Here is a 21,805-nt window from a genome sequence, read left to right on the forward strand (position 1 = left end):
CCATCATTAGCGTGAGATACCGAGGCCCCCGTGATGATGATGCAGGAGATGACGATGAAGGGGACATAGAGGAAGTAGACCGTGATGATGTAAAAGGTGACTTGATGATGATTAGAAAGTAGATCGCACGAACAATTGATTGTGATGATGAAACAGATCTCCAGTAGTTGCGCTTTCCAAAAACTTTAGCCCTCTCCTAATGCAGGATCTCAAGAGTGACGGATTCTAGAGAAGTGCTCTCCTATTCGTCGGTGCACGCCGGTGCAACGTGACAAAGTAGACTACTTATGTCGATGCAATAGAGAGAAGCAAAACCCTAATTGCATCTCTATTTTGTGGTGGTGACCGGTAGATATATAGAGGGAATTAAGTGGTTGAGACACACCACGATCGAACTTGGTTAGTGTTACGATCGAATTCTTAACCGACACGATTTTCTCACTCACTCTCTCTCTCTCACACACACACATATATATATATGGTTGCCCATGCAGCAAAAAAGAATAAAACTACAAAAGAAGATCGCACCTACATAAGCAATTAGACCTGATTTCAGAGGACTATTTACTTAGGTGTTGTGTGCCCATACCCTTCGTCCCCCCATGGCCTGACGAGGCGAGCAAGCTCACGCGTGTATTCTACTTAGTCATCTCATACACACATGCTAAATAATGAATGAGATAATTTCTTATAAATTAGTCTTCCTTCACCTTCACTAATAAGTTATGATTAAAAGATACACACCTATCTCCATTTAGTTAGGTCCTTAAAATTTATTTGAAATTACTTAAATATAATGAGCCAAGCCTATATTTAGAATTACTCAAATATAATAGACTAATCTTATATATTCTAACAATATGCCCAGTACAATATGTCTTAAGGTGTGTAAGTGTAACCGAGAGAATATGCTTAATTGTGCCTTTCTGCTTTGTCAAACTCAGATATTTTTGTAAAGATATATACAAGATACATGCTAATTATTTTCTTCAACTGTTTCAGTTTCCAGAGAAAGTAGAGCAGCTCAAGATGATCGAAATCCAGTACAGACAGTAGTTCCATGATGTACTTCCGCACTAATAGATAAATAAGGTATCTGTCAATTCTATTTTCACCATTCTTCTTCATCTTTTTTAATTAGTTTAAGTTAATTAGTGCCAAAGGAAACATGAACATGAGAAGCGAAGAAGAGTCGAAAGCATGGGCAGGAAACCAATCTTTTCAAGGTCAAAGTCGTCACTTCAAAAAAGTTCAAATAAGCAAGCAAAAAAATAGAATTATCACTGGGCGAGTAGAGGACGGTGGAGAAGACGAGGAAGAAGAAAGAGCAGGGAAGCAAGCAACTGAACGAAGACCAACACCAACCAAGAGAGAGAAGCAGCAGCCAGAGAAGAGTAGAGAACAAACATAGAGAGAGAGGGAGAGAGATTTGCATGCAACAACTGCCCGTCTCCCCTCCAAAAGTTCCCTAATTGCTTTCCGGTTCTTCTCCCCCATGTAAGTCTCCCTTCCTCGTCGTCTCCTGCACCTACCGGAAGCGACGCCTCCTACTGCGGTTCAGCCTCATTTCCGGTTCGTCGGCTAGCTAGCCGAGATGGTGGCCGCGCGCCGGAGCACGGCCTCCACCGCCGCGCTCCTGCTGCTCCTGCTTGCGGTTGCGGTCTCCGTCTCTTCTTCCTCCGAGTTGCACCGCGGCCAAGAACAGGACAGATCGGCGCTGCTCCAGCTCAAGAATGCCTTCCCTTCCCTGGAGCTGTTACGGCGGTGGTCCGTGGACTCCGGCGGCGCCAACCACTGCTCCTGGCCGGGGGTCACCTGCGACGCGAGGTCCCGTGTCGTCGCTCTGAAGGTGACCTCCGCCCCACGGCGCTCCGGACCCGCGCGGGAGCTCCCCGGCGAGTTGCCCCCGGCGGTTGGACTCCTCACCGAGCTTGAAGAGGTATCTTTTCCCTTCCTCGGCCTCCGCGGTGAGATCCCCGGCGAGATCTGGAGGTTGGAGAAGCTCGAGGTGGTCAACCTCGCCAGGAACTCTCTCCGGGGAGCCCTTCCGGCCGCCTTCCCGCCGCGGCTGAGGGTGCTCACTCTCGCTTCCAACCTGCTTCACGGTGAGATCCCCTCCCTTTCCGGCTGCAAAGACTTGGAAAGGTTGGATCTTTCAGGCAACCGGCTCACCGGGTCGGTACCGCGAGCTCTTTGCCGCCTGTCCAAGCTTAAGCAGCTTGACTTGTCCGGAAACCTTCTTGCCGGGAGCATCCCCTCTGGTTTGGGGAATTGCGTGCAGCTCCGCTCGCTGCGGCTGTTCTCCAATTTGTTGAATGGTTCTATTCCACCGGAGATTGGAAGGTTGAGGAAGCTGCGGGTTTTGGATGTATCGAGTAACAGATTGAGCGGTTCGGTACCTTTGGAGCTAGGGAATTGCTCGGATTTGTCTGCACTCATATTGTCTAGCCGGTTCAATTCAGTGAATTCACCTGAGTCCAATCTGTATAAAGGAGGGATTCCAGAGAGTGTGACATCTTTGCCGAAGCTCAGGGTGCTATGGGCGCCGAGGGCGGGGCTGGAAGGAAATGTTCCGAGCAATTGGGGAAGGTGTCATAATTTGGAAATGGTTAATCTTGGGGAGAATTTACTTTCTGGAGTGATTCCAAGGGCGCTAGGGCATTGCAGTAACCTCAAGTTTCTCAACCTCAGCTCCAATAGATTATCTGGTTTGCTGGATAAGGATCTTTGTCCACATTGTATGGCTGTATTCGATGTCAGTGGAAATGAACTGTCTGGCTCAATTCCAGCATGTGTGAACAAAGTCTGTGCATCTCAGCTAATGCTGGATGAAATGACATCTGGTTATTATTCACTCCTCATGTCCAAAGCTCTAGGCGAACTACCATCGGGTAACTGTGACTCTGAAGAGTGTTCTGCTGTGTACCATAATTTTGCGAAGAACAATCTCGAAGGTCATCTTACATCCTTGCCGTTCAGTGCAGACAGATTTGGAAACAAGACCTTGTATGCATTTGTTGTTGATCACAATAAATTCAGTGGATCGTTGGATGCAATTCTGTTGGAACAGTGTAGCAACTTGAAGGGGCTGATTGTAAGCTTCCGAGACAACAAGATATCTGGTGGGCTCACAGCAGAAGTTAGCACAAAATGCCGTGCTATCAGAACTTTGGATTTAGCTGGCAATCAAATATCGGGAGCGATGCCTGCTAATGTTGGTTTGTTGGGAGCTCTTGTCAAGATGGACATTAGCAGAAATTTGCTGGAAGGTCAAATACCTGTCAGTTTCAAAGACTTCAAGAGCTTGAAATTTCTCTCATTAGCTGGGAACAATCTCAGTGGTAGAATACCATTCTGTTTGGGTCAGTTGAGATCACTGGAGGTTTTAGATCTCTCATCTAATTCTCTAACTGGGAAGATCCCTAGTAACCTTGTGACACTAAGAGATCTCACTGTGCTTCTGCTCAACAATAATAGGCTCTCTGGAATCATTCCTGATCTTACCCCTTTGTCATCACTATCCATTTTTAACGTTTCATTTAATAACTTGTCTGGGCCACTGCCTTTAAAAATTTACTCACTTACATGTGACAGTATTAATGGAAATCCGTCCCTTCAGCCTTGTGGATTATCTACGCTCTCCAATCCGTTAATGAACGTCCGAACACTCACTGAGTCATATGGTACAACACCAGCCAACACATCCCCTGATGGCGGCGGGTTCAGCAAAATAGAGATTGCTTCGATAACTTCAGCATCAGCTATTGTTGCGGTTCTGCTGGCTCTGATCATCCTTTATATTTACACACGAAAATGTGCATCAAGACCATCAAGACCTTCTCTCAGGAGAAGGGTAGTCACTGTTTTCGTGGATATTGGGGCTCCTTTGACATATGAGACTGTTTTACATGCTAGTGGCAGTTTCAATGCAAGTAATTGCATTGGAAGTGGTGGCTTCGGAGCAACGTACAAAGCTGAAGTTGCACCAGGAATACTGGTTGCAATAAAGAGGCTTGCTATTGGAAGATTCCAAGGTATTCAGCAGTTCCAAGCAGAGATCAAAACTCTTGGGAGGTGTCGCCATCCCAATCTTGTAACACTCATTGGATTCCATCTGGGTGATTCAGAGATGTTTCTAATATATAATTTTCTGCCTGGTGGTAATTTGGAAAGGTTCATACAAGAAAGGACTAAGAGACCAATTGATTGGAGAATGCTTCACAAAATTGCTCTAGATGTTGCACGTGCACTTGCATACCTTCATGATAACTGTGTCCCACGCATTCTACACCGGGATGTCAAACCAAGCAACATCTTGCTCGACAATGATTACAATGCATACCTTTCTGATTTTGGATTAGCAAGACTGCTTGGGAATTCAGAAACGCATGCAACCACTGGTGTGGCAGGTACTTTTGGATATGTTGCTCCAGAGTATGCCATGACATGCCGTGTTTCTGATAAGGCAGATGTGTATAGCTATGGAGTGGTTCTTCTTGAACTTATTTCAGACAAAAAAGCACTGGATCCTTCTTTCTCTCCATATGGGAATGGATTCAACATTGTTGCCTGGGCTTGCATGCTTCTACACAAGGGCCGAGCTCGTGAGTTCTTCATAGAAGGCCTGTGGGATGTGGCCCCACATGATGACCTTGTTGAGATTCTACACTTGGGTATTAAGTGTACAGTTGATTCTCTTTCTTTTAGGCCCACAATGAAGCAAGTCGTTCGACGACTAAAGGAACTCAGACCACCATCTTTCTAGGAATAGCAAGCAGAGTATGGCTTGCTTCTGCAAACTGAGTAAGGTAAACGAGCCAATTTCCCTGCCCTTTTGCTTTGTTTAACTTTCTCAGCCAAATAATTCAGGAGCCCAGTTGTGGTTAGTGTATTGATGGTGCATTTCATCGTAAAAAATAATATTTATGCTGCATGTGCTTCTATCTTAGGAACCATGAACCCTACCAAATACACAAATCTTCACATATAATAACTGTGCTCGTTTTATAAAATCGCCACTTTAGTTTCAATGCTTGTCAATTCTGTTTTCTGGTAAAGTACGTTATGCCTCCTACCAATTGAAATTGCCATGTTAGGGCTGCACCATTTGTATTTCTCGTTATATCTACTTTTCATGCGTGTTCCAATCAATATCAGAAGATTATAAGCTTAACAAACATGGAATCAATCGCATCTTGAAATTTGTTAACTTTGAGTAGTCCTTACCAGTTAGTGACAACCCAATTCCTTCACGTTAACTTGATATGTTTACTGTTGCTATGTGTTCCGATCAATATTAGCAGACAGCAGTAGTATAAGCTTAACGAACATGAGATCAATCGTGTATTGAAGTTTGAACTTTGGGTAGCCCTTACCCATTAGTGAAAACCACAAGTCCACAACAACTGTATTTAATTCCTTCATGTTATCTTGATATGTTCACAACGGCTTGTTTTATTCTGTGGCTACTACCTACTAACTATATGGTGCTTGTTTCTTGGATGCTTGATTGGCAACATGTGATACAGCATCTGAACGACAAAGTGGGTGCTTGTCTTCTTTGATGAGAACTGCTTTACCCGTTCTCTATGAATGCACATTTATGGTAGTTTTTTAGCATCATAACTTTGTGTCATCTTTATTACTCAAGAGTCCAAATGTTCTATTTTTTTTTGTATGTAGGCAGTTGGATATTCTGGTGACCAGAACTGCCAATGATGTTCCAACCAAATTTGTGGACAACAGCCCATATGCCATCCCTCCAAGCCTCCAGGGGCCATGTGATCTTTGTCCGGTGAAGAGTGGGAAATCCATCAAGCAGGACACGCATGGCAGTTAAACCTGTGCTGATTATGTGGGCTCAGTTGCTATATGGAACACCGATACCGCCTTAATGCCCCCACTCAAAGCGAGTAAAAAAGGACGTCTGAGGAAGTTCAGCCGTGCCTGCCATATCCTGTAAGCGGAGTCTTCTTTCCTGAGATGTTAGTCCCTCCCATACCATTGGGTCTTTTGGATACCTCGTACATTTTCATCTATGATTGACTAACCCAAGGACATGCTTTGCTGTTTTTCTTTGCCCTGCAGGATGAGGCATAACGTAACAAGACGGATTTGTGTGCCTCGCCAGGCAATTAAACCGGCACATTGCGCCTTTTTGGCTCAGCTTTTTCTGATTGGAGAATGGAGATCAACGGTCATGGATCAGCTGGACGACCTGCAAAGGCTTGAGGCTCAGCAAAGGCTTGGCTGCTGACCTACATGGAAGCGGACCCGGATCCCAGGAATTACTGAAAGCAAGGCCATGCGAAGACGCACATTATAAAAGGTGGTGATCCAGAGCAGCAAAGATTATCAAATCCGTGATTACTTGATTAGCTTACTTGGCATTTGTAATAACATAACTTTTAATATCATTCTCGTGTATAGTATGCGAGTCTGCAACTTAAAGGTAACTAGAAATAATTTGCAACTCGGAGTGCCAAGGTTTGAACTTTGAAGAGAGTTAAAGATTTGGATGTCCGTTCTGTTTGCGTAGCAGCATTAGCGAGAAAGGCCTCTGCAGTGGAATCGATTATTATAATTTGTACTGTGATACCAAGCTGGAGACCATTAAAAAAAAGGCTGGAAACGGATGAAATGGAAACTGTTCCGGCTTAAGCAGGGAAAAAAATTATGAACGACTCCGCTAGTGATCGAGCACAGAGTCGATGGTCGCGTAGACTAGCGCCTTATCCGTTGGGCCACGGAATCCTGTTTGATGTACAAAAGGTAACATTTCTAATAGGAGTGTTTTAAAATTCCGATTTAGCCAAAAATCTGGGACCCCGGGCGGTGCCTTGGCAAGTCGCTTTTAATGTGTCCAATTCAATTAAAATTTGCAGGGTGCCCCGGATGGTTGCCGCTTAGAATCATTGCTCATCCATTTGAATTGTAAGCTCACATATACTCCAGACTAGTACTCACCGTAAACGCCGAATCGAAACCCGGGAAGGTTGGCACAGAACGTGCACAGCCGGATTTTGCATGCTCAAATTTGAAATTACATGGTTGCATGTGCTTAAATGAGAAAAAAAAAATTGAGGTACAAAGCAGCGACAGCGCAGGGTGCTCAGGCATTGCTGCGCGACGATTTTTGGCTAGGGATGTTAATAGGTACAAATTACCCGTGTGTTAACAGGTAAAAATCCTAACGAGTGCAGTTTGGGTCGTATTCTTTGTGGGTTTGGATATGTGTTTGATTCTAAGATCATGGCTAACGGTTTTTCTTTAGGGATGAAAATCCCGTCGTGAAGGGATTTTCATTCTTTTCAGCGCTTCAACGATTTCACTTTACAGTTCTCGTTACGAATGGATTCCTAATGTCATTCCTTTCAGAACGGAATTCTCTCTCCTTTTCCTTCGTGATTCTGCTCGAAGGGAAGCTGTTAGAGATGAGAGAAAATAAATGGAATGAGAATAGGGAAGGAAATCAGGAAGAGAACAAAATGAAAGGAATATGGTTGGGATTCCCGTCAGGGACCAAATTCACTTCACGAGTTCCCTTCAGCGCTCCAACGGTTTTCCTTCACGGTTCCCGTCACGAATGGATTTCCAAAGTCATTCCCTTCAGGACGGGATTCTCTCTCATTTCCTTCATAAATCTCTTCGAAGGGAAGCTATTAGAGATGAGAGAAAATAAAAGGAATGAGAACGGGGAAGGAAATCGGGAAGTGAATGAAATGAAGGGAATATGGTTGGGGATTCCCGTCAGGGACTAAAATCTCTTCACGAAGGGATTTTTTGTTCCCTTCAGCGCTCCAACAATTTTCCTTCATGGTTCTCGTCATGAAGGGATTCCTAAGGTCATTCTCTTCAGGACGAGATTCTCTCTCCTTTCCCTTCACGAATCCCTTCGAAGGGAAGTTATTGGAGATGAGAGAAAATAAAGAGAATGTGAACAAGAAGGGGAATTGGGAAGGGAACGAAATGAAAGGAATATGGTTGGAGATGGTCTAAGCTCAACGGTAGATAGACACATGCATTGAAGTCTTGCTGCCCACTTTGTCAGGGTAAAAACCATATTCAGTACGGTTGGGTCATATTATTTGCTCATGTGTTTGGGTGAGTTTAATTCTAACAACTAACACACAGATGCGGGCATGAAAGTGTTACCTTTGTTGTCTGTGTAAACTTAAGTGCGCATGTCAATTTTCCATTTGATACATTTATAAGTGGTGAAATTGTTCATGTGGTTCTGATGCATTTTTAATTGACTGGGGGTGAGCATATGTAACATTTCAGTGTTCCGTGCATCTCCACACTTCCAATGCACACAAAACGCAGCGGCATTTCTATTAGACTCGCAAAACCTAGCACTACCACCTAAATCTACACGTGCGCAAAAGCAGTACAATCGCTCTAGCTACAAACTCAACATCATATCATATCGTATAGAGCCTATTGTTTCTCCATACAAAATGCTCACATGCACTGTTCTTACAACAGCCCCCCAACCCTGCTCCTTCGATGACCTAATGACATCCGAGCCGTGCACATTTCCCTGCCTCCAAAAGCCTCTCGGTCCGATCCAAGGGCAAAATCATCCATCGAGTCCTTGATTGTGTCCTCTCCCCATCGGAGCAGCGATTCGCCCAAACCCCACCCCGCGTTTCCCATAATCCTCATCGTCCCCGGTCCTCCCACCGTCTCGCAGGCCCGTCCTCTAGTTCCTCCACCGCCTCAATGGCGCGCAACACGCTCCTCGGCCTCTCTAGCCCCTTCGCCACCTCGACCAACCGCTCCGGACTGGCATCTCCGACCCATTCCCCGCCTCGCCATCTCTGGCCACGCCGACACCTCGCCAACCCGCCACCTCGCTCCTCAGCGCCTCTGAACTCGCGTCCCCTCGTGTTGTCGATGTCGTCTTCCTCTCCTATACGCCATAACCTCACGCTTTCTCCTCCTCCCGTGATGCCCAACTCCATCGGCACAGCACTAGAGCATCATCTGCAGCTCAAGGTACGTACGTGCTACCTGTTCATGCCTCCCAGTGCTCAGTTCCATGTACGCACTAATTTATGAGAGCCTCATTGATTTGAATGCAGCTAGATGGTTGATTTGTGCTCCTGATGAAATCACATTCATTATCCATATAAAGTTGGATATCATCATGGATGACATTGTAAAATAGAAGTTCTTCGGTCCAATTGCTGCAGGTAGTTTCCTAATTCCTTTTATTTTATTCAATTTATTTTTGTGCTCCATGACAACATCTTTCCTCATTCGTTATTTGCCTTTTCCAACTGTTAACACAATTGAGTTCCAAAAGAGTGATCTTCCCCACGTCCATCTCATTTTGTGGTTAGACAAGAGCACCCCATTAACACCTATTGATAGATTCATATCAGCACAGCTACCAGATCTATCTGTCGATCCTATTGGTTTTGAAGCTATTTCTCAGTTTATGATACATGGTCCTTGTGGTGCTGCATATCTGACATATTCTTACATGGTTGATGGCCAATGTTCCAAGTACAACCCGAAAGAATATTGTGACACAATAGCGATGTTGCAGAATGGCCATGTGCACTATGCTAGACCTAAAAATGGCGTAACTACGAAGAAGAATGGCATTGACATTGATAACCAATTTGTTGTCCCTCACAATGTGGACTTACTGGTCAAATATCAGGCCCACATTAATGTGGAGAGGGTTAATAGTGATGGTATGGAAAAATACATGTACAAATATTTCAGCAAGGGATTTGATTGTTCAAAGGTTGACCTTTGGCGTAGAAGATCATCTGTCGAATCATCCGGCTAGGTAATTGATGAGATACATGATTATCTAGAGTGTAGATGTGTAACTCTGACCATGTTGTTGAACTCCTCCACTGCCACTTTGAAAGTGCATCTAGCTCTTATGTTTGGTTTTGGTAATTAATGATAATACATATGGACTAACAATGGTGTAGAGTTTGTTAGTAGGTTGTTTTATAGGTAATGCATTAAGAGATATGCATGAGCTCTAGGTGAATGGGGAGATTGAAAATACATCAAGATAATTGAGCTCTTAGTGATGCTCATAAGGAGAAGTAAAAGCTCAATAAGATTGGTAATAAACTTGAAGACTATGTTACTTGTGCAGATCAAGTAACTAATGGTATGACATTATCAATAGAGTTTTATGGACTAACCCGTGTGCTATGTGCTTGAGAATGAGTGAGGTTAGGTTCTATATGAATATTGGTAATATGCATGAAGGCTAATAAGTTACTTGTAGAGATCAAGTAACTAAAGGTATGAAATTATCAATAGAGTTTTATGGACTAACCCATGTGTTTTATGCTTGAGAATGAGTTGGGGTTAGGATCAATAAGAAGGCATAAATTAAATTGAAATCATATATGCCAAGAGTGAAAAACAAGAGTGGACTCCATATTTGATAAAGTAAATTCCTTGAAGATGTCGAGTACAAAGTGGTTTTCTATGGCAAGACGATGAAGGGAAAGCAAGACTCGGCTGCGATGGACCATCCAGTGGTGAAGAGTAAGCAAATGGCTTAGCACCGAAGGACCAAGGTGGTGGTGAAGAGCGAGTGAAGGATTTGCGCCAATCGACAGTGTGAGGCCATGGGAACCTATGAGTAATTCGCATCAATCATATAAAGAATCAAGAAGAGATGGAGTGAAAATATATGAAAGTTAGCAATCCTCAAGGTTTGAATGAAAGAAGCGGTACTTGAAAGTTATTCAAAGGCTCAAAGTGGTTTAAATGAGTTTTACATTTGAATTTGAGTATAGGTATGTCGCACTATTAAGAGGAATACAATGTAGAGCTAATTTCCGTGTCTCAGTGCTCAAGAGTTTCTAACCAAAGCCAAGTGAGAGTTTTTTTTAGAAATCCCGGTGCGGAAAGTATGGAAGTGTACGAATTTGGTTTCGGAGTGTTCGTAATTTGATCCGATGTGTTTAAGGTTATGAATTCAGTTGGTATGTGTATCCCTCTGAATAAGCTTTCCATAGACTCTAAAATCGTCAAAATCGGACTCTGGGATAAAAAATTATCGCCATTTTTAGAGGGCCAGCTGTGCTGAACCCGGATACTCCGGTTGACCCGGATTCTCCAGGTTGTCCGGAGTCTCCGGGTGAGGTTCTGAGCCGAGTGGTCTGTTATGGCTTTTTTGGTTTACCCGGATACTCCGGGTGAGATTCTGAGATGAGAGTCTCAGTTTGGGCCTTTTTAGTTTACCCGAAGACTCCGGGTCAGTAAAAAAAGTGTTGTAACAGCTAGTTTTGGGGGGTTGGGTATTTATACCCCCTCACTCCCATCCTTTGGAGCCACTGCAAGAGCATGAAATAGAACATTTTTAGAGCCAAAAGAACTCCTTCCCACTCCATTTTAGTGAGAGATTTGAGAAGAAAAGTGAGTTGGGTTGAGAGATTGAAAGATCAATTGCAAGTGAGCTAAAATCCATTCTTGAGCACTTGAGTTCATCGGCAAGAAGTTCGTGAAGCATTTGTTACTCTTGAAGGTGAAGCCTCCTAGCTGGCTAAGTGTTGCCCGGCGAACTCCTGTGCTTGTGGTGAGCCGCAGGAAAGTTTGTGAAGATCTATCTCGCCTCCGTAAGGAAAGGGATAAAGCTAGTGGATCGAGGAAAGCGGTTGAAAGAGACCCAGCCCTTTGGAGCTTCCTCAACGGAGACGTAGGATTCATGATGGTGAATCCGAACTTCGGGAAACAAATCTTTGCTCTCCACTTCGGTTTGTTTATTTTTGAGTTCTTGCCCAATATTTGTGCATATTGCTCGATCTACTTGCTCCTGTGAAATTGATTGTAGGTTCTTCGTGGATCTACTCGGAATCATCACTTGGAACGCACGACTTCATTTTGGTTTGAGCTAGAACTCTTTAGCGCACTTTAATTTCAGTTTTGAGCACATTCTGTACAGAACCTGGAGGTTCCGGATTTAACCCGGAGACTCCGGATACTGTACAATTTGCTTTTAGCCCAGTTACTTCGGTGAACAGTGTTTTCAGATTTTTCAATTAATGTTTTCTTGCATATCTTTTGCTAGAATTGAATAATTTTTGTCACTTTAGGATTGTAACTTTCACATTTATTTAGGTGATTGTGTAGTAGTTGAGCCTAGCATATTTAGGATTTTTACTTGTGAAAAATCCATTAGTTTATTTTCCGCTGCATGTTTAGGCCAACGGTAAAAGGGGACGAATTTTTGGAAAAAACGCCTATTCACTCCCCCCTCCCTCCTCTATGCGACAACATTGTCCTTTCACACTTGCCATTTGAAAATAACATTGTCTTTACCGAGGATGACAATTTGGAGCAAGTAGTAGAGAACCCATGCAATGCAGTCACTAAGCTCACTGATGGTTCAAAGCAAACAAGACCTTTCCTAATTCTATTCCATTTACATATGCTGAATTCCTTGAACACTTTACTTGGCATGGGGATAAAATATTGGGATTTACATCGTACTAGTTACAAGATCAACAGAGTGACGAATGTTGGTCCTAATCAAGGGGAACCATATTATCTTCATAGATTGCTACATATTATGAAAGGAGCAAAGTCCTATGCAGATATCAGAACCATCGAAGGCCATCAATACCCAACATTTCAAGCTACATGTCAAGCTTTAGGGCTTCTAGGTGATGATCGTGAGTGATCATTTGCAATGGCTGATGCAGCTCGTTGGGCTCTTCCCTACCAACTACGTGAGTTATTCGTGAGCCTCCTCCTCTTTTGTGATGTTGCGAATCCCATAGCTTTATTTGAAGAATATGCTTCCGCAATGGGTGAAGACTTTGCATATCATATTAGATCTGTTACATCAATTCATCATGTAACTTCTCTTGCACACCAAATTAAGTCATATGTCCTCGCTGAAATAGATAGGTTACTTCAAAATTCTAGGCATAATTTGTCACATTTTAAATTACTTCATCCATTGTAAGCAGCGCATGCATGATTGGCAATAGGCTATTAATAGATGAACAATCATATGATTTGGAAAGAATTTCAGCTGAGGCTGCACAACAACTTGATCAGTTGAATCAAAACCAGAAAATATATAACTCAATGAACAATTGCATTGGCCATACATTTTTGTGTATGGCTATGGTGGTACTGGAAAGACATTTGTCTGGAATGCATTGCTTAACAATGTAAGGGCAAAAGGGAAAATTGCTTTGGCTGTTACTTCTTCTGGTATAGCTTCTCTTTTGCTTCCAGGTGGCCGCACACCACATTCTCGTTTCAGAATACCCTTGAACATAGAGGAATTTTCAAGAAAAATACTGATTTAGCTCAGTTGGTACAGAATACATCTTTAGTCATATGAGACGAATCACCTGTCAATCATAGATATTGCTTTGAAGCTCTTGATCAGATGCTTAATGGATATTTTAGCATCAAATGACACAGCTCTTGCTAACAAGCAATTTGGAGGCATCACAGTTGTGTTTGGTGGAGACTTTAGACAAACACTCGCAGAACTACCCAATGCAAAGAAATAAGAAATCTTAAGTGCATCTATTACACGTTCTTGTTTGTGGTCCTCTTGCATTGCTATGCATCTCACAGAGAATATGAGACTACGATCACCATCTTTACATGAAATTCAGCGATACCACCTCCCAAAATTCGTGGATTGGTTGCTCCGTGTTGGAGAGGGAACAATCCTTGATAGCTCACCTACTAACCAAGATGATACATCATGGATTATGATTCCGGAGTATCTACTTTTACCACCTGGATCAAGAGACCTTAAATCGCTGATTTCTTTTATTTATGATTCTTTAAACATGTCAAAGCAGGCTACCTACCTATGTCAACGACCAATCCTAGCGCCGACAAATGAGATAGCTGCTTAGATTAATTTTCAAATGATTTCTCATCTAGCAACAGAGGAAATATCATATTATAGCTCGGATGCTATCGATGATGACACAGATAACCATGTCACACTTGAAACACTTTATCCCGTGGAATTTCTCGACACAATACAAATGAGTGGCACCATCACTTAAGTATGGGTTCCTATAATGCTTATGCGAAATCTCTGCCTAGGTCTTTGCAATGGAACAAGACCCATTGTAACTCAACTAACTCACCGTGTAATCGAGGGGGAAATAATAACAGGAAAAGCTAAAGGATGCAAAGCATATATACCAAGAATAATAACAATCTCAATTGACAAGAAATGGTCTTTCAAAATCAAGCAGTGTCAGTTCCCAATTAGAGTTTTATGTGCAATAACTATAAACAAAAGCCAAAGCCAAATACTAAGCAGAGTTGGTGTCTACATAACAAGCTTAGTTTTCTCTCATGGACAGCTCTATGTAGCTTTTTCACGGATAACATCACCAGATGGTCTTCATGTTTTAGTCATGAATAACCCTCCTGTACATGCATGCAGCACTCAATGTTGTCTACAAATAATTTTTTGATGACCTAGCTTAATGGTAATATTACTATCAAATAGCTTTGATAATTTCATATTTCCCTCTTGCTCTATATTTACACTTCTTACTACTCTTTACTGTGCTAATTTTGTAGACCTGTATAACAAATTTTCATCTTTTTTACAGGCTGCTTGGGACCATTATGTTTGTATGGTCCGTTTATTTCTTCTACATAGCAATTGTCTGCTTTTGCCTCTGCATTTGCTACCATTTTGTCAAGGTACGCAGCATTCAATATATATTACCAAATTGTGAATATTTATGCTTCTTTGTTCAGTTCAGTTCGGATGTATACAGTGATCTATTCTACTGATTGTTCATATATCTGGAGGCACCGTAATATTAGGTTGTCCTATACTTAAGGACACAAAACAGTGCTTTCAAATCACAGCTTATCGTGTGATGTATGCTGTTTAGCTTAAGCCATATTAGTTAAGTCTTTCTATGACGTGTAGTTTGTCCACTGAAGCTACCATGATATTAATTTATTTTAGACTCACTGCACAACAATTCTTTGAAATCTCAAGAAAAGTTGCTATTATAAAAGTACTCTCTCTAATTATAAATATAGGTCGTTTTAGCCTTATCAACTATTCTCTAAATATAAATCATTCTCGAACTTCTATACACTTTTTTTCTCTTTTATTCCCTTCTTATCTTTATTTAATAAATACTAACACTCTTACAAATAAATACGTTATCTTTTTCAATATAAAATAAATAAAAAACAACAAGATCATTTGGTCTACTTTCTTAATCTCTATACACAAATTTAGAACGACCTACATTTTCAATTAAAAGAAGTAAAGTAAAATTAGATGACAATTGAGCTAAAGTAACAAATAAAATTAGATGTTCGTAGCTTTCGTTATGGAGGTCATCTAAGTAATTGTCGTTCTTTATATAAATATAGTACTTTTACCACAATGGCATAATTGAGAACTAGGTACAGGTCCAGGATTGAATTTTTATTGTAAAAGAATATCACAGCAATTTTGCATTCTGATTTTTCATGCATATCTAATATAGCTTCTACACACCCACCGACCCACGTCAACACACGGTGCCTCAATCTCAACTAGTACCAGATATTTGTGCAAGCAGTTCCATACGAAAACCCAGTTCTATCCAAACGAATGCGATCATAACATGACGGCAGTTCACACCGCACAGAAGACATCAAACAAAAGCCTTGAACAACATAAAAGATCTGACATCCATCTCGAGAAACTTGACAAACGAAACAGTTCATTCACCGACTAAAAATTTTCAAATAAGCTCAGCAGCAGCTGATGGATAACACGGTTCACCACTCAAGATTATACTGTCGCAAAAGTTTTACCAAACTACTTAAAATAAGGGGGCAGATGTTCCACAAAACTGATGATGCACGAAAGCAGTTTCTCAGTATTTGATCGGGGCAAGAATATCCAGCTGAGATCCCAGCTTCTCCTCTGCGACATTCTCAGCCTTGACACGCAGCTTCGCCAGTTGCTTCCTCCTCTCATAGGCAACCTTGGCCTTCTCCTTCCTCTTCTCCTCAAGCTCCTGAAAAAGGGAACAAAGGGCAGTGAGACATAATCAGCAATAGAATATATTTTACTAAATACAGTTATAAACATATACTAATAATAAGGTAACATGAGCAAATTCGGGACACTTGTGAAATAAAACATGAAACAGCATCAAATGTAATGAACAGCTTCAACGAAACTAAAATGAACTCATCCAATAAATATGCTTTTCTAATTATATACAAACATCAATGACAATGGGCCTCAGAGATCTTGGTGGTTATGATCATCAAATGGGAACACCCATCAAGAGTAGCAAATATTTTGATCACATCACAGGCTCATCGCAAAATGACATTAGAAGAACATCGTTCGTTCATTAGTGTAGATGGAACACAGATGTAGAAATGGATAGCAAACTCATGCAATATGTTTCAAAGATGTAATTCCAGGCACAGGTGGTAACTGGTAACATTACTGTCAGACCCCAACCAAGAAAGAACTGCAGTCTAGCATACCATCAAAACAAATGGTTGTATGAAATTATCAACCATTCAAAAATCAGGAATAGCATGATTGTTAAAATCATATTGAACAATCAATGGGAATCCGATTCATTTTCTTCATCATCCATATTCATGCACAATTTGGCACAACAGAAATCACACTATTGCAAATGCCTATTTCTGCCAAGAATTCTTTATAACAAAGTATGCCAATCACAATCGAAGTAACTTCTAACAACACAACTAGTAGCAGACTAAACATCACATACAGAACTGCATCTAACAAGGGCAGACAGTTCAACTCTAGAGTCAATTTCAATTAGAATCATGGCACATTAAGTCGCTCGAACTAGCAAGATAAGCATCTATGAAATCGAGCCTAAACAACACAGTAGCTTACCCGGATGGTGTCATGGTAGTTCCATCCGACCTCCTTGGAGAGCTCGCCGAGAAGGCAGTACTTGTGCCCAGGCTGCAGCCTCAGAACCCTACAAAAACCACACCGAGCGTATCAGACGAGCGCGCACCCTAATCCCGAACAGATCTAGATAACGAATGAACCACACGTACTTGAGCGCGTCAGGGATGACCATGCGCTTGGTCCTGTCGTACGGCGGCGGGACGCCCTCATATGTCTTGAGCCTCGCCAGAGCAGCCTCTCCCCTCTTGGTCTTGTGCGGAATCATCCTGCAAAACCAGCGCGGCACACCAAAAAAGTCACGATACAAGTCAAACATAGCTGGAACGAAGCAGGGACGCGAAGGATCCGCGTGATGCTCTCTTACCCGCGGATGGTGCGCCACAGGATCTTGGCGGGGGAGCGGAAGTGGATGGGCCCGTGGGAGGGCTTGGTGTTCATCCGCTTGCGGAGGAAGCGGAGGTACTTCATCTTCTGGCGGACGAGGCCGCCGGACATGCAGATCTCCTCGCAGCGGACCACCACCACCTTCTGCCCGTTGAGCAGCTCCTTGGCGAGGATCGAGGCCAGGCGGCCGAGCATGTGGTGGCGCGCGTCCACCACGATGCGCGGCACGCACAAGCCGGAGCCGGACACCATCGCGTCTGGCCTTCTTCGGTTTACCTGAGCGGCGGCGGCGCTAGGGTTTGGAGCGTGGGTGGAGGCGGAATGGAGGGAGGGCGCGGCGCTAGGGTTTCTTATTTATAGAGCTCGGCGATTAGTGTCTCGGCTTGCTCTCCAGTATTGGGCCGGGCCGGGCCTTGGGCTCTGTTTTGTTTTCGGGCTGCCTTCTTTTTAAAGCCCAATATTCGCTTACTAAGAGGTTGATATTTGTTTTAGCTTGCGATGGTAAAAAAGCAGGTCGTAAATTGTAGATTATAAAAAATTAAATTATATAATTTGTAGAAGCTAATAAAATCCAGATTGCTAGATTACGATGAGAGCTTGTTTGTTTCAGTTTGCATATTCTAAATCACAATCCACAATCTATAGGGCGTAAGCTATTTTGGCGGATTAAAAAAAAACTATTTTTGGTGGATGCATTCTTTTTTTATTACTAGTTGAGTGCTCATGTATTGCAATAGAAACAAATATTTCATAAAATAATATCAAGCATATGTAAAAGTTATTGCTTACATTGATAGACGATCTAGGAGTGATTTTCTATTATATCTATCTCACAGCTCAATAATTGACCATTTGGCATGAAATAAAATGAGCAATCCCAATATTACTCGGCATTTATGTAATTCTGAAAAAACTAATGATGATATGTGACCTTTAAGTGATCAAGATAAAGAAATAGAGAGAGAATTAGGTGATTACTTAACTAATGCTGGAAAAACTAATGAGAAATATGATCTTAGTTTGAATAATTCCAAACTAATGAGAAATGTGATCTTAGTTTGAATAATTCCAACCAGACAATCATTGATGAGATTCTATTTCTCTCAAAGCCTCAACTGTTTAGGTATTTTCATATTGCAGTCATGGTCCTAATCAGTTGTTCAAGCATGATTGTAGAAAAAATTGAGAAAGTTGATCTCACCCAGAAAACCACAGAATAGAAGGCATCTGGATCATTATCTTTCTGCTAGTCCTCTTGCTTGCCTTCTGCAGCAGTTGCAGAGACAGCAACAGATGCAGGCGCACTCATGGCAAGGCTATTCATCTTGTTACTTACAACAAAAAACCATGGAGTTACAACCTCTGAACCTGCAAGCACCTCATTAATGCAAGAGCCAAGAACTTGTCAAGATCAAATATTGCATTGCCATTCCCATTGACGCTGCCTTTGCCATCAGTTTGTCCCAGAGACATGGGTAAGCCAACGGGGGAGCTGAGATGGTGACCCCTACTCTTGAGGTCGAGAAGCTGCAACCCCATGAACTGGCGACCCTGCAACTCGATGGCTTACTGTAGCTCGGTTGTTAGTTGCTGCTCTTCGAGCTTCCCCGCAGAAATACCTCATGATTGGCAATGTTTCCATACATCATCCTTGGTTCTAACAATTGCAAAATCAACTTTTCAAACATCTACAATATGTAGCACAAATTGTGGCAAGAATGCATGCATGTAGAGAACGGTCACTACTCACCAATATGTAGCACAAATTAGTTAGCTGGGTTATTTCTTTCGCTCCCCAAGTTGTTAGTTGTCACCCATTTGTGTGATAGCCTTGTAATTTGTTAACCTTTTTATCACGTTGTGATGACAATGAAACCTGAACTTATTCCTCTCTTCTCTAATAAAAGGGCAGAGCTCCTACCAAACCTTTCAGAACAAGATGTGCTCTGAGTATCATGTTCTCGTCCTCGAGCAACGCACACCTTGAAAGGATAATGATGTCGCGTAGAGGGGGTGAATAGGCGTTTTTACAAAAAATCATCCACTTTTACCGTTGGCCTAAACTTGCAGCACAAAATAAACTAATAGATTTTTTACAAGTGAAAATCCTAAATATGCAAAGCTCAACTAGTGTACAATTACCATAAATAATTGTGGATGTTACAATCCTAGGGTGACAAAGATTACTCAAATCTAGCAAAAGATACGCAAGAAAATATTAATTGAAAAATCATGAAAACACTGTTCATCGGAGACTTCGGGTTGACCCGAATACTCCGGGTTCATAGTTGAATGTACAGTATCCAGAGTTTTCGGGTTAAATCTAGAACCCTCGGGTTCAACAGAGAATGAACTCAAAATTAAAATTAAACAGCACCTAAAGGGTTCTAGCTCAAACCAAATAAAAATGTGTGTTCCAAGTGATAATTCCAAGTAGATCCATGAAGAACCTACAATCAAATGCACACGAACTAATAGATCGAGCAAAATGTACGAATATTAAGCAAGAACACAAGAACATGAAAACAAAAGAGGAGACACATGATTTATTTTCCGAAATTTGGACATCTCCTCTAGAGGTTCCTACGTCTCTGTTAAAGGGCTTGGTCACACTTGAGCCGGGTCTCTCTCAACCCTTTTCTTCTCTAAGCTTGGTCACACTTGAGCTTGACTTACTCTTGATTTCTTCCCTTACGGAGGCGAAATCGAAGCCTTCACAAACTTCCCGCGGCACACCACAACTTTAGGTGGTCGTCGCCGACGCCTAACCGCTTAGGAGCTTCAAGCTCCAAGAGTAACAAACACTTCGCGAACTTCTTGCCGATGAACTCGAGTGCTCAAGAATGGATTTTAGCTCACTTGCACTCAATCTTTCAATCTCTCAACCCAACTCACTTTTCTTCTCAAATCTCTCACTAAAATGGAGTGGGGAGGAGTTCTTTTGACTCTAAAAATGTTCTTTTTCGTGTTCTTCCAGCGGCAACAAAGAATAGAGGTGAGAGGGTATATATACCCAACCCCCAAAAACTAGCCGTTACACATATTTTTTAACTGACCCGGAGTATCTGGATTGGCAGTAGAATGCGTAACCGAGAGCCCTGACCGAAGTACAACTCGAAGGGTTCGAAACCTGGAGTCTCCAGGTCAACTCGGGGTATTCAGGTGAAACACTTAGGCTGTAACAGACCACTTAGCTTGGAACCCCACCTGGAGACTCCGGATAACCAGGAGTACCAGAGTTCAGCAAAGCTAGCCTCTAAAAAATGGCGAAAACTTTTGATCCTAAGTCCAACTTCAATGATTTTAGACTCTATGAAAAGTTTATTCAGATGGCTACGCATCACAACTGAATTCATGACCTCAAACACATTGGATCAAATAAGGAACACTCCGAAACTAAATTCAGACACTTCCACACCTTCCGCACCGGGCTCCTTAAGCTAACTCTCACTTTGAGTTGATTATAAAACTTTTGAGCACTGAGACATGATAAATAGCTCACGTTACATCCCTCTTAATAGTATGACATACCTATACTCAATTTCAAAGATAAACATGTTTGAATCACATTGAGCATTTGAATACCTTTAAGTACCGCTTCTTTCCTTCAAATTTAAAGGGTTGCCAACTTTTATATCATCGTCGCTCCATCTCTTCTTGATTCTTCATGTGATTGATGTGAATCATTGGTATCTTTACATGACCTCGCACGGTATAGGCGCAAAGCCTTCACTCGCTCTTGACTGCAGCCTTGGTCCTTCGGCACCAAGTCATTTGTTTGTCCTTCACCACCGAATGGTTCATCACAGCTGAGTCTTGCTTGTCTTTCACCGTCTTGCCATAGAGAACCACTTTGTATTCGACATCTTCAATAAATTCATGTTATCATATATGGAGTCCAATCTTGTTATTCACTCTTGGCATATAGAATATCTCAACTCAACTCATACCTTCTTATGGATCATAATCCCAACTCAATCTCAAGCACAAAGCACATGAGTTAGTCCATAAAACTCAATTGACAACTTTTATACTTAAGTTACTTGATCTCCACAAGTAACTTATTAGCTTTCATACATATTGTCAATCTTATTGACCTTCTGCTTCTCCTCATGAGCATCACTAGGAGCTCATTCATCTTGATGCACTTTCAATTTCCCCATTTACCTAGAGCTCATACTTATCTCTCCTTCATGCATCACCTATAGAACAATCTACTAACAATTTTTAACAACGTTGTTAGTCTATAGGTATTATCATTAAATATCAAAATCACATATAAGGGCTAGATGCACTTTCATTCTCCCCCATTTTATTAATTGATGACAATCTCACTAGATGATTATATTTGAAAAATTTAAAGTTCTAAATATACATATAATTCGAAGATTAATGTATACAAAGAACAAGTTTTAGAAACATCAAACATCATAAAGATATTTGAGGTTACCAAAACTAGTTTTACTAGCATCAAACACCATAAATGTTTTGATGTTAATAGAACTAAACATG

General features: G+C 41.9%; 2 protein-coding genes and 2 non-coding genes across 5 annotated transcripts; 1 reads left to right on the plus strand and 3 right to left on the minus strand.

Annotated features, from left to right (window-relative positions):
* Positions 1 to 1,217: 1,217 nt before the first annotated feature.
* LOC133915416 (LRR receptor-like serine/threonine-protein kinase RPK2) lies at positions 1,218 to 6,533 on the plus strand. 2 transcript variants are annotated; one of them, XM_062358562.1, is made up of 3 exons: positions 1,218 to 4,808; positions 5,683 to 5,984; positions 6,088 to 6,533. In XM_062358562.1, the coding sequence occupies exon 1, from the start codon at positions 1,595 to 1,597 to the stop codon at positions 4,763 to 4,765; it is 3,171 nt and encodes a 1,056-aa protein (XP_062214546.1). In that variant the 5' UTR covers positions 1,218 to 1,594; the 3' UTR covers positions 4,766 to 4,808; positions 5,683 to 5,984; positions 6,088 to 6,533. The 2 variants fall into 2 exon arrangements, with proteins under 2 accessions (XP_062214546.1, XP_062214547.1); XM_062358563.1 differs by having other exon boundaries at positions 5,683 to 5,958.
* A 9,114-nt stretch (positions 6,534 to 15,647) lies between these two features.
* LOC133915417 (large ribosomal subunit protein uL13w) lies at positions 15,648 to 17,628 on the minus strand. The gene is made up of 4 exons (XM_062358564.1): positions 17,274 to 17,628; positions 17,059 to 17,175; positions 16,889 to 16,976; positions 15,648 to 16,016 (listed from the first exon to the last, which is right to left on the minus strand). Exons 1-4 carry the CDS (start codon positions 17,543 to 17,545, stop codon positions 15,873 to 15,875), a joined length of 621 nt encoding a protein of 206 aa, XP_062214548.1. The 5' UTR covers positions 17,546 to 17,628; the 3' UTR covers positions 15,648 to 15,872.
* LOC133917207 (small nucleolar RNA SNORD24) lies at positions 16,243 to 16,324 on the minus strand. The gene has a single exon (XR_009909614.1). It is a non-coding gene; the product is annotated as a small nucleolar RNA SNORD24 (small nucleolar RNA).
* Positions 16,539 to 16,618, minus strand: LOC133917226 (small nucleolar RNA R12). The gene has a single exon (XR_009909630.1). It is a non-coding gene; the product is annotated as a small nucleolar RNA R12 (small nucleolar RNA).
* Positions 17,629 to 21,805: the final 4,177 nt, after the last annotated feature.

This window comes from Phragmites australis, chromosome 4 (genome assembly GCF_958298935.1).
Source record: "Phragmites australis chromosome 4, lpPhrAust1.1, whole genome shotgun sequence".
NCBI classification, from domain to species: Eukaryota; Viridiplantae; Streptophyta; class Magnoliopsida; order Poales; family Poaceae; genus Phragmites; species Phragmites australis.

Bases quoted from the DNA above. Each gene is read 5' to 3' on its own strand.
- LOC133915417 (XM_062358564.1), bottom strand. From the start codon at position 17,545: ATGGTGTCCGGCTCCGGCTTGTGCGTGCCGCGCATCGTGGTGGACGCG. The intron at 17,176-17,273 runs GTAAGAGAGCAT...CTGGTTTTGCAG, and splicing joins CTGTGGCGCACCATCCGCGG to GATGATTCCGCACAAGACCA. The intron at 16,977-17,058 runs GTACGTGTGGTT...TGGTTTTTGTAG, and splicing joins GTCATCCCTGACGCGCTCAA to GGTTCTGAGGCTGCAGCCTG.
- LOC133915416 (XM_062358562.1), top strand. From the start codon at position 1,595: ATGGTGGCCGCGCGCCGGAGCACGGCCTCCACCGCCGCGCTCCTGCTG.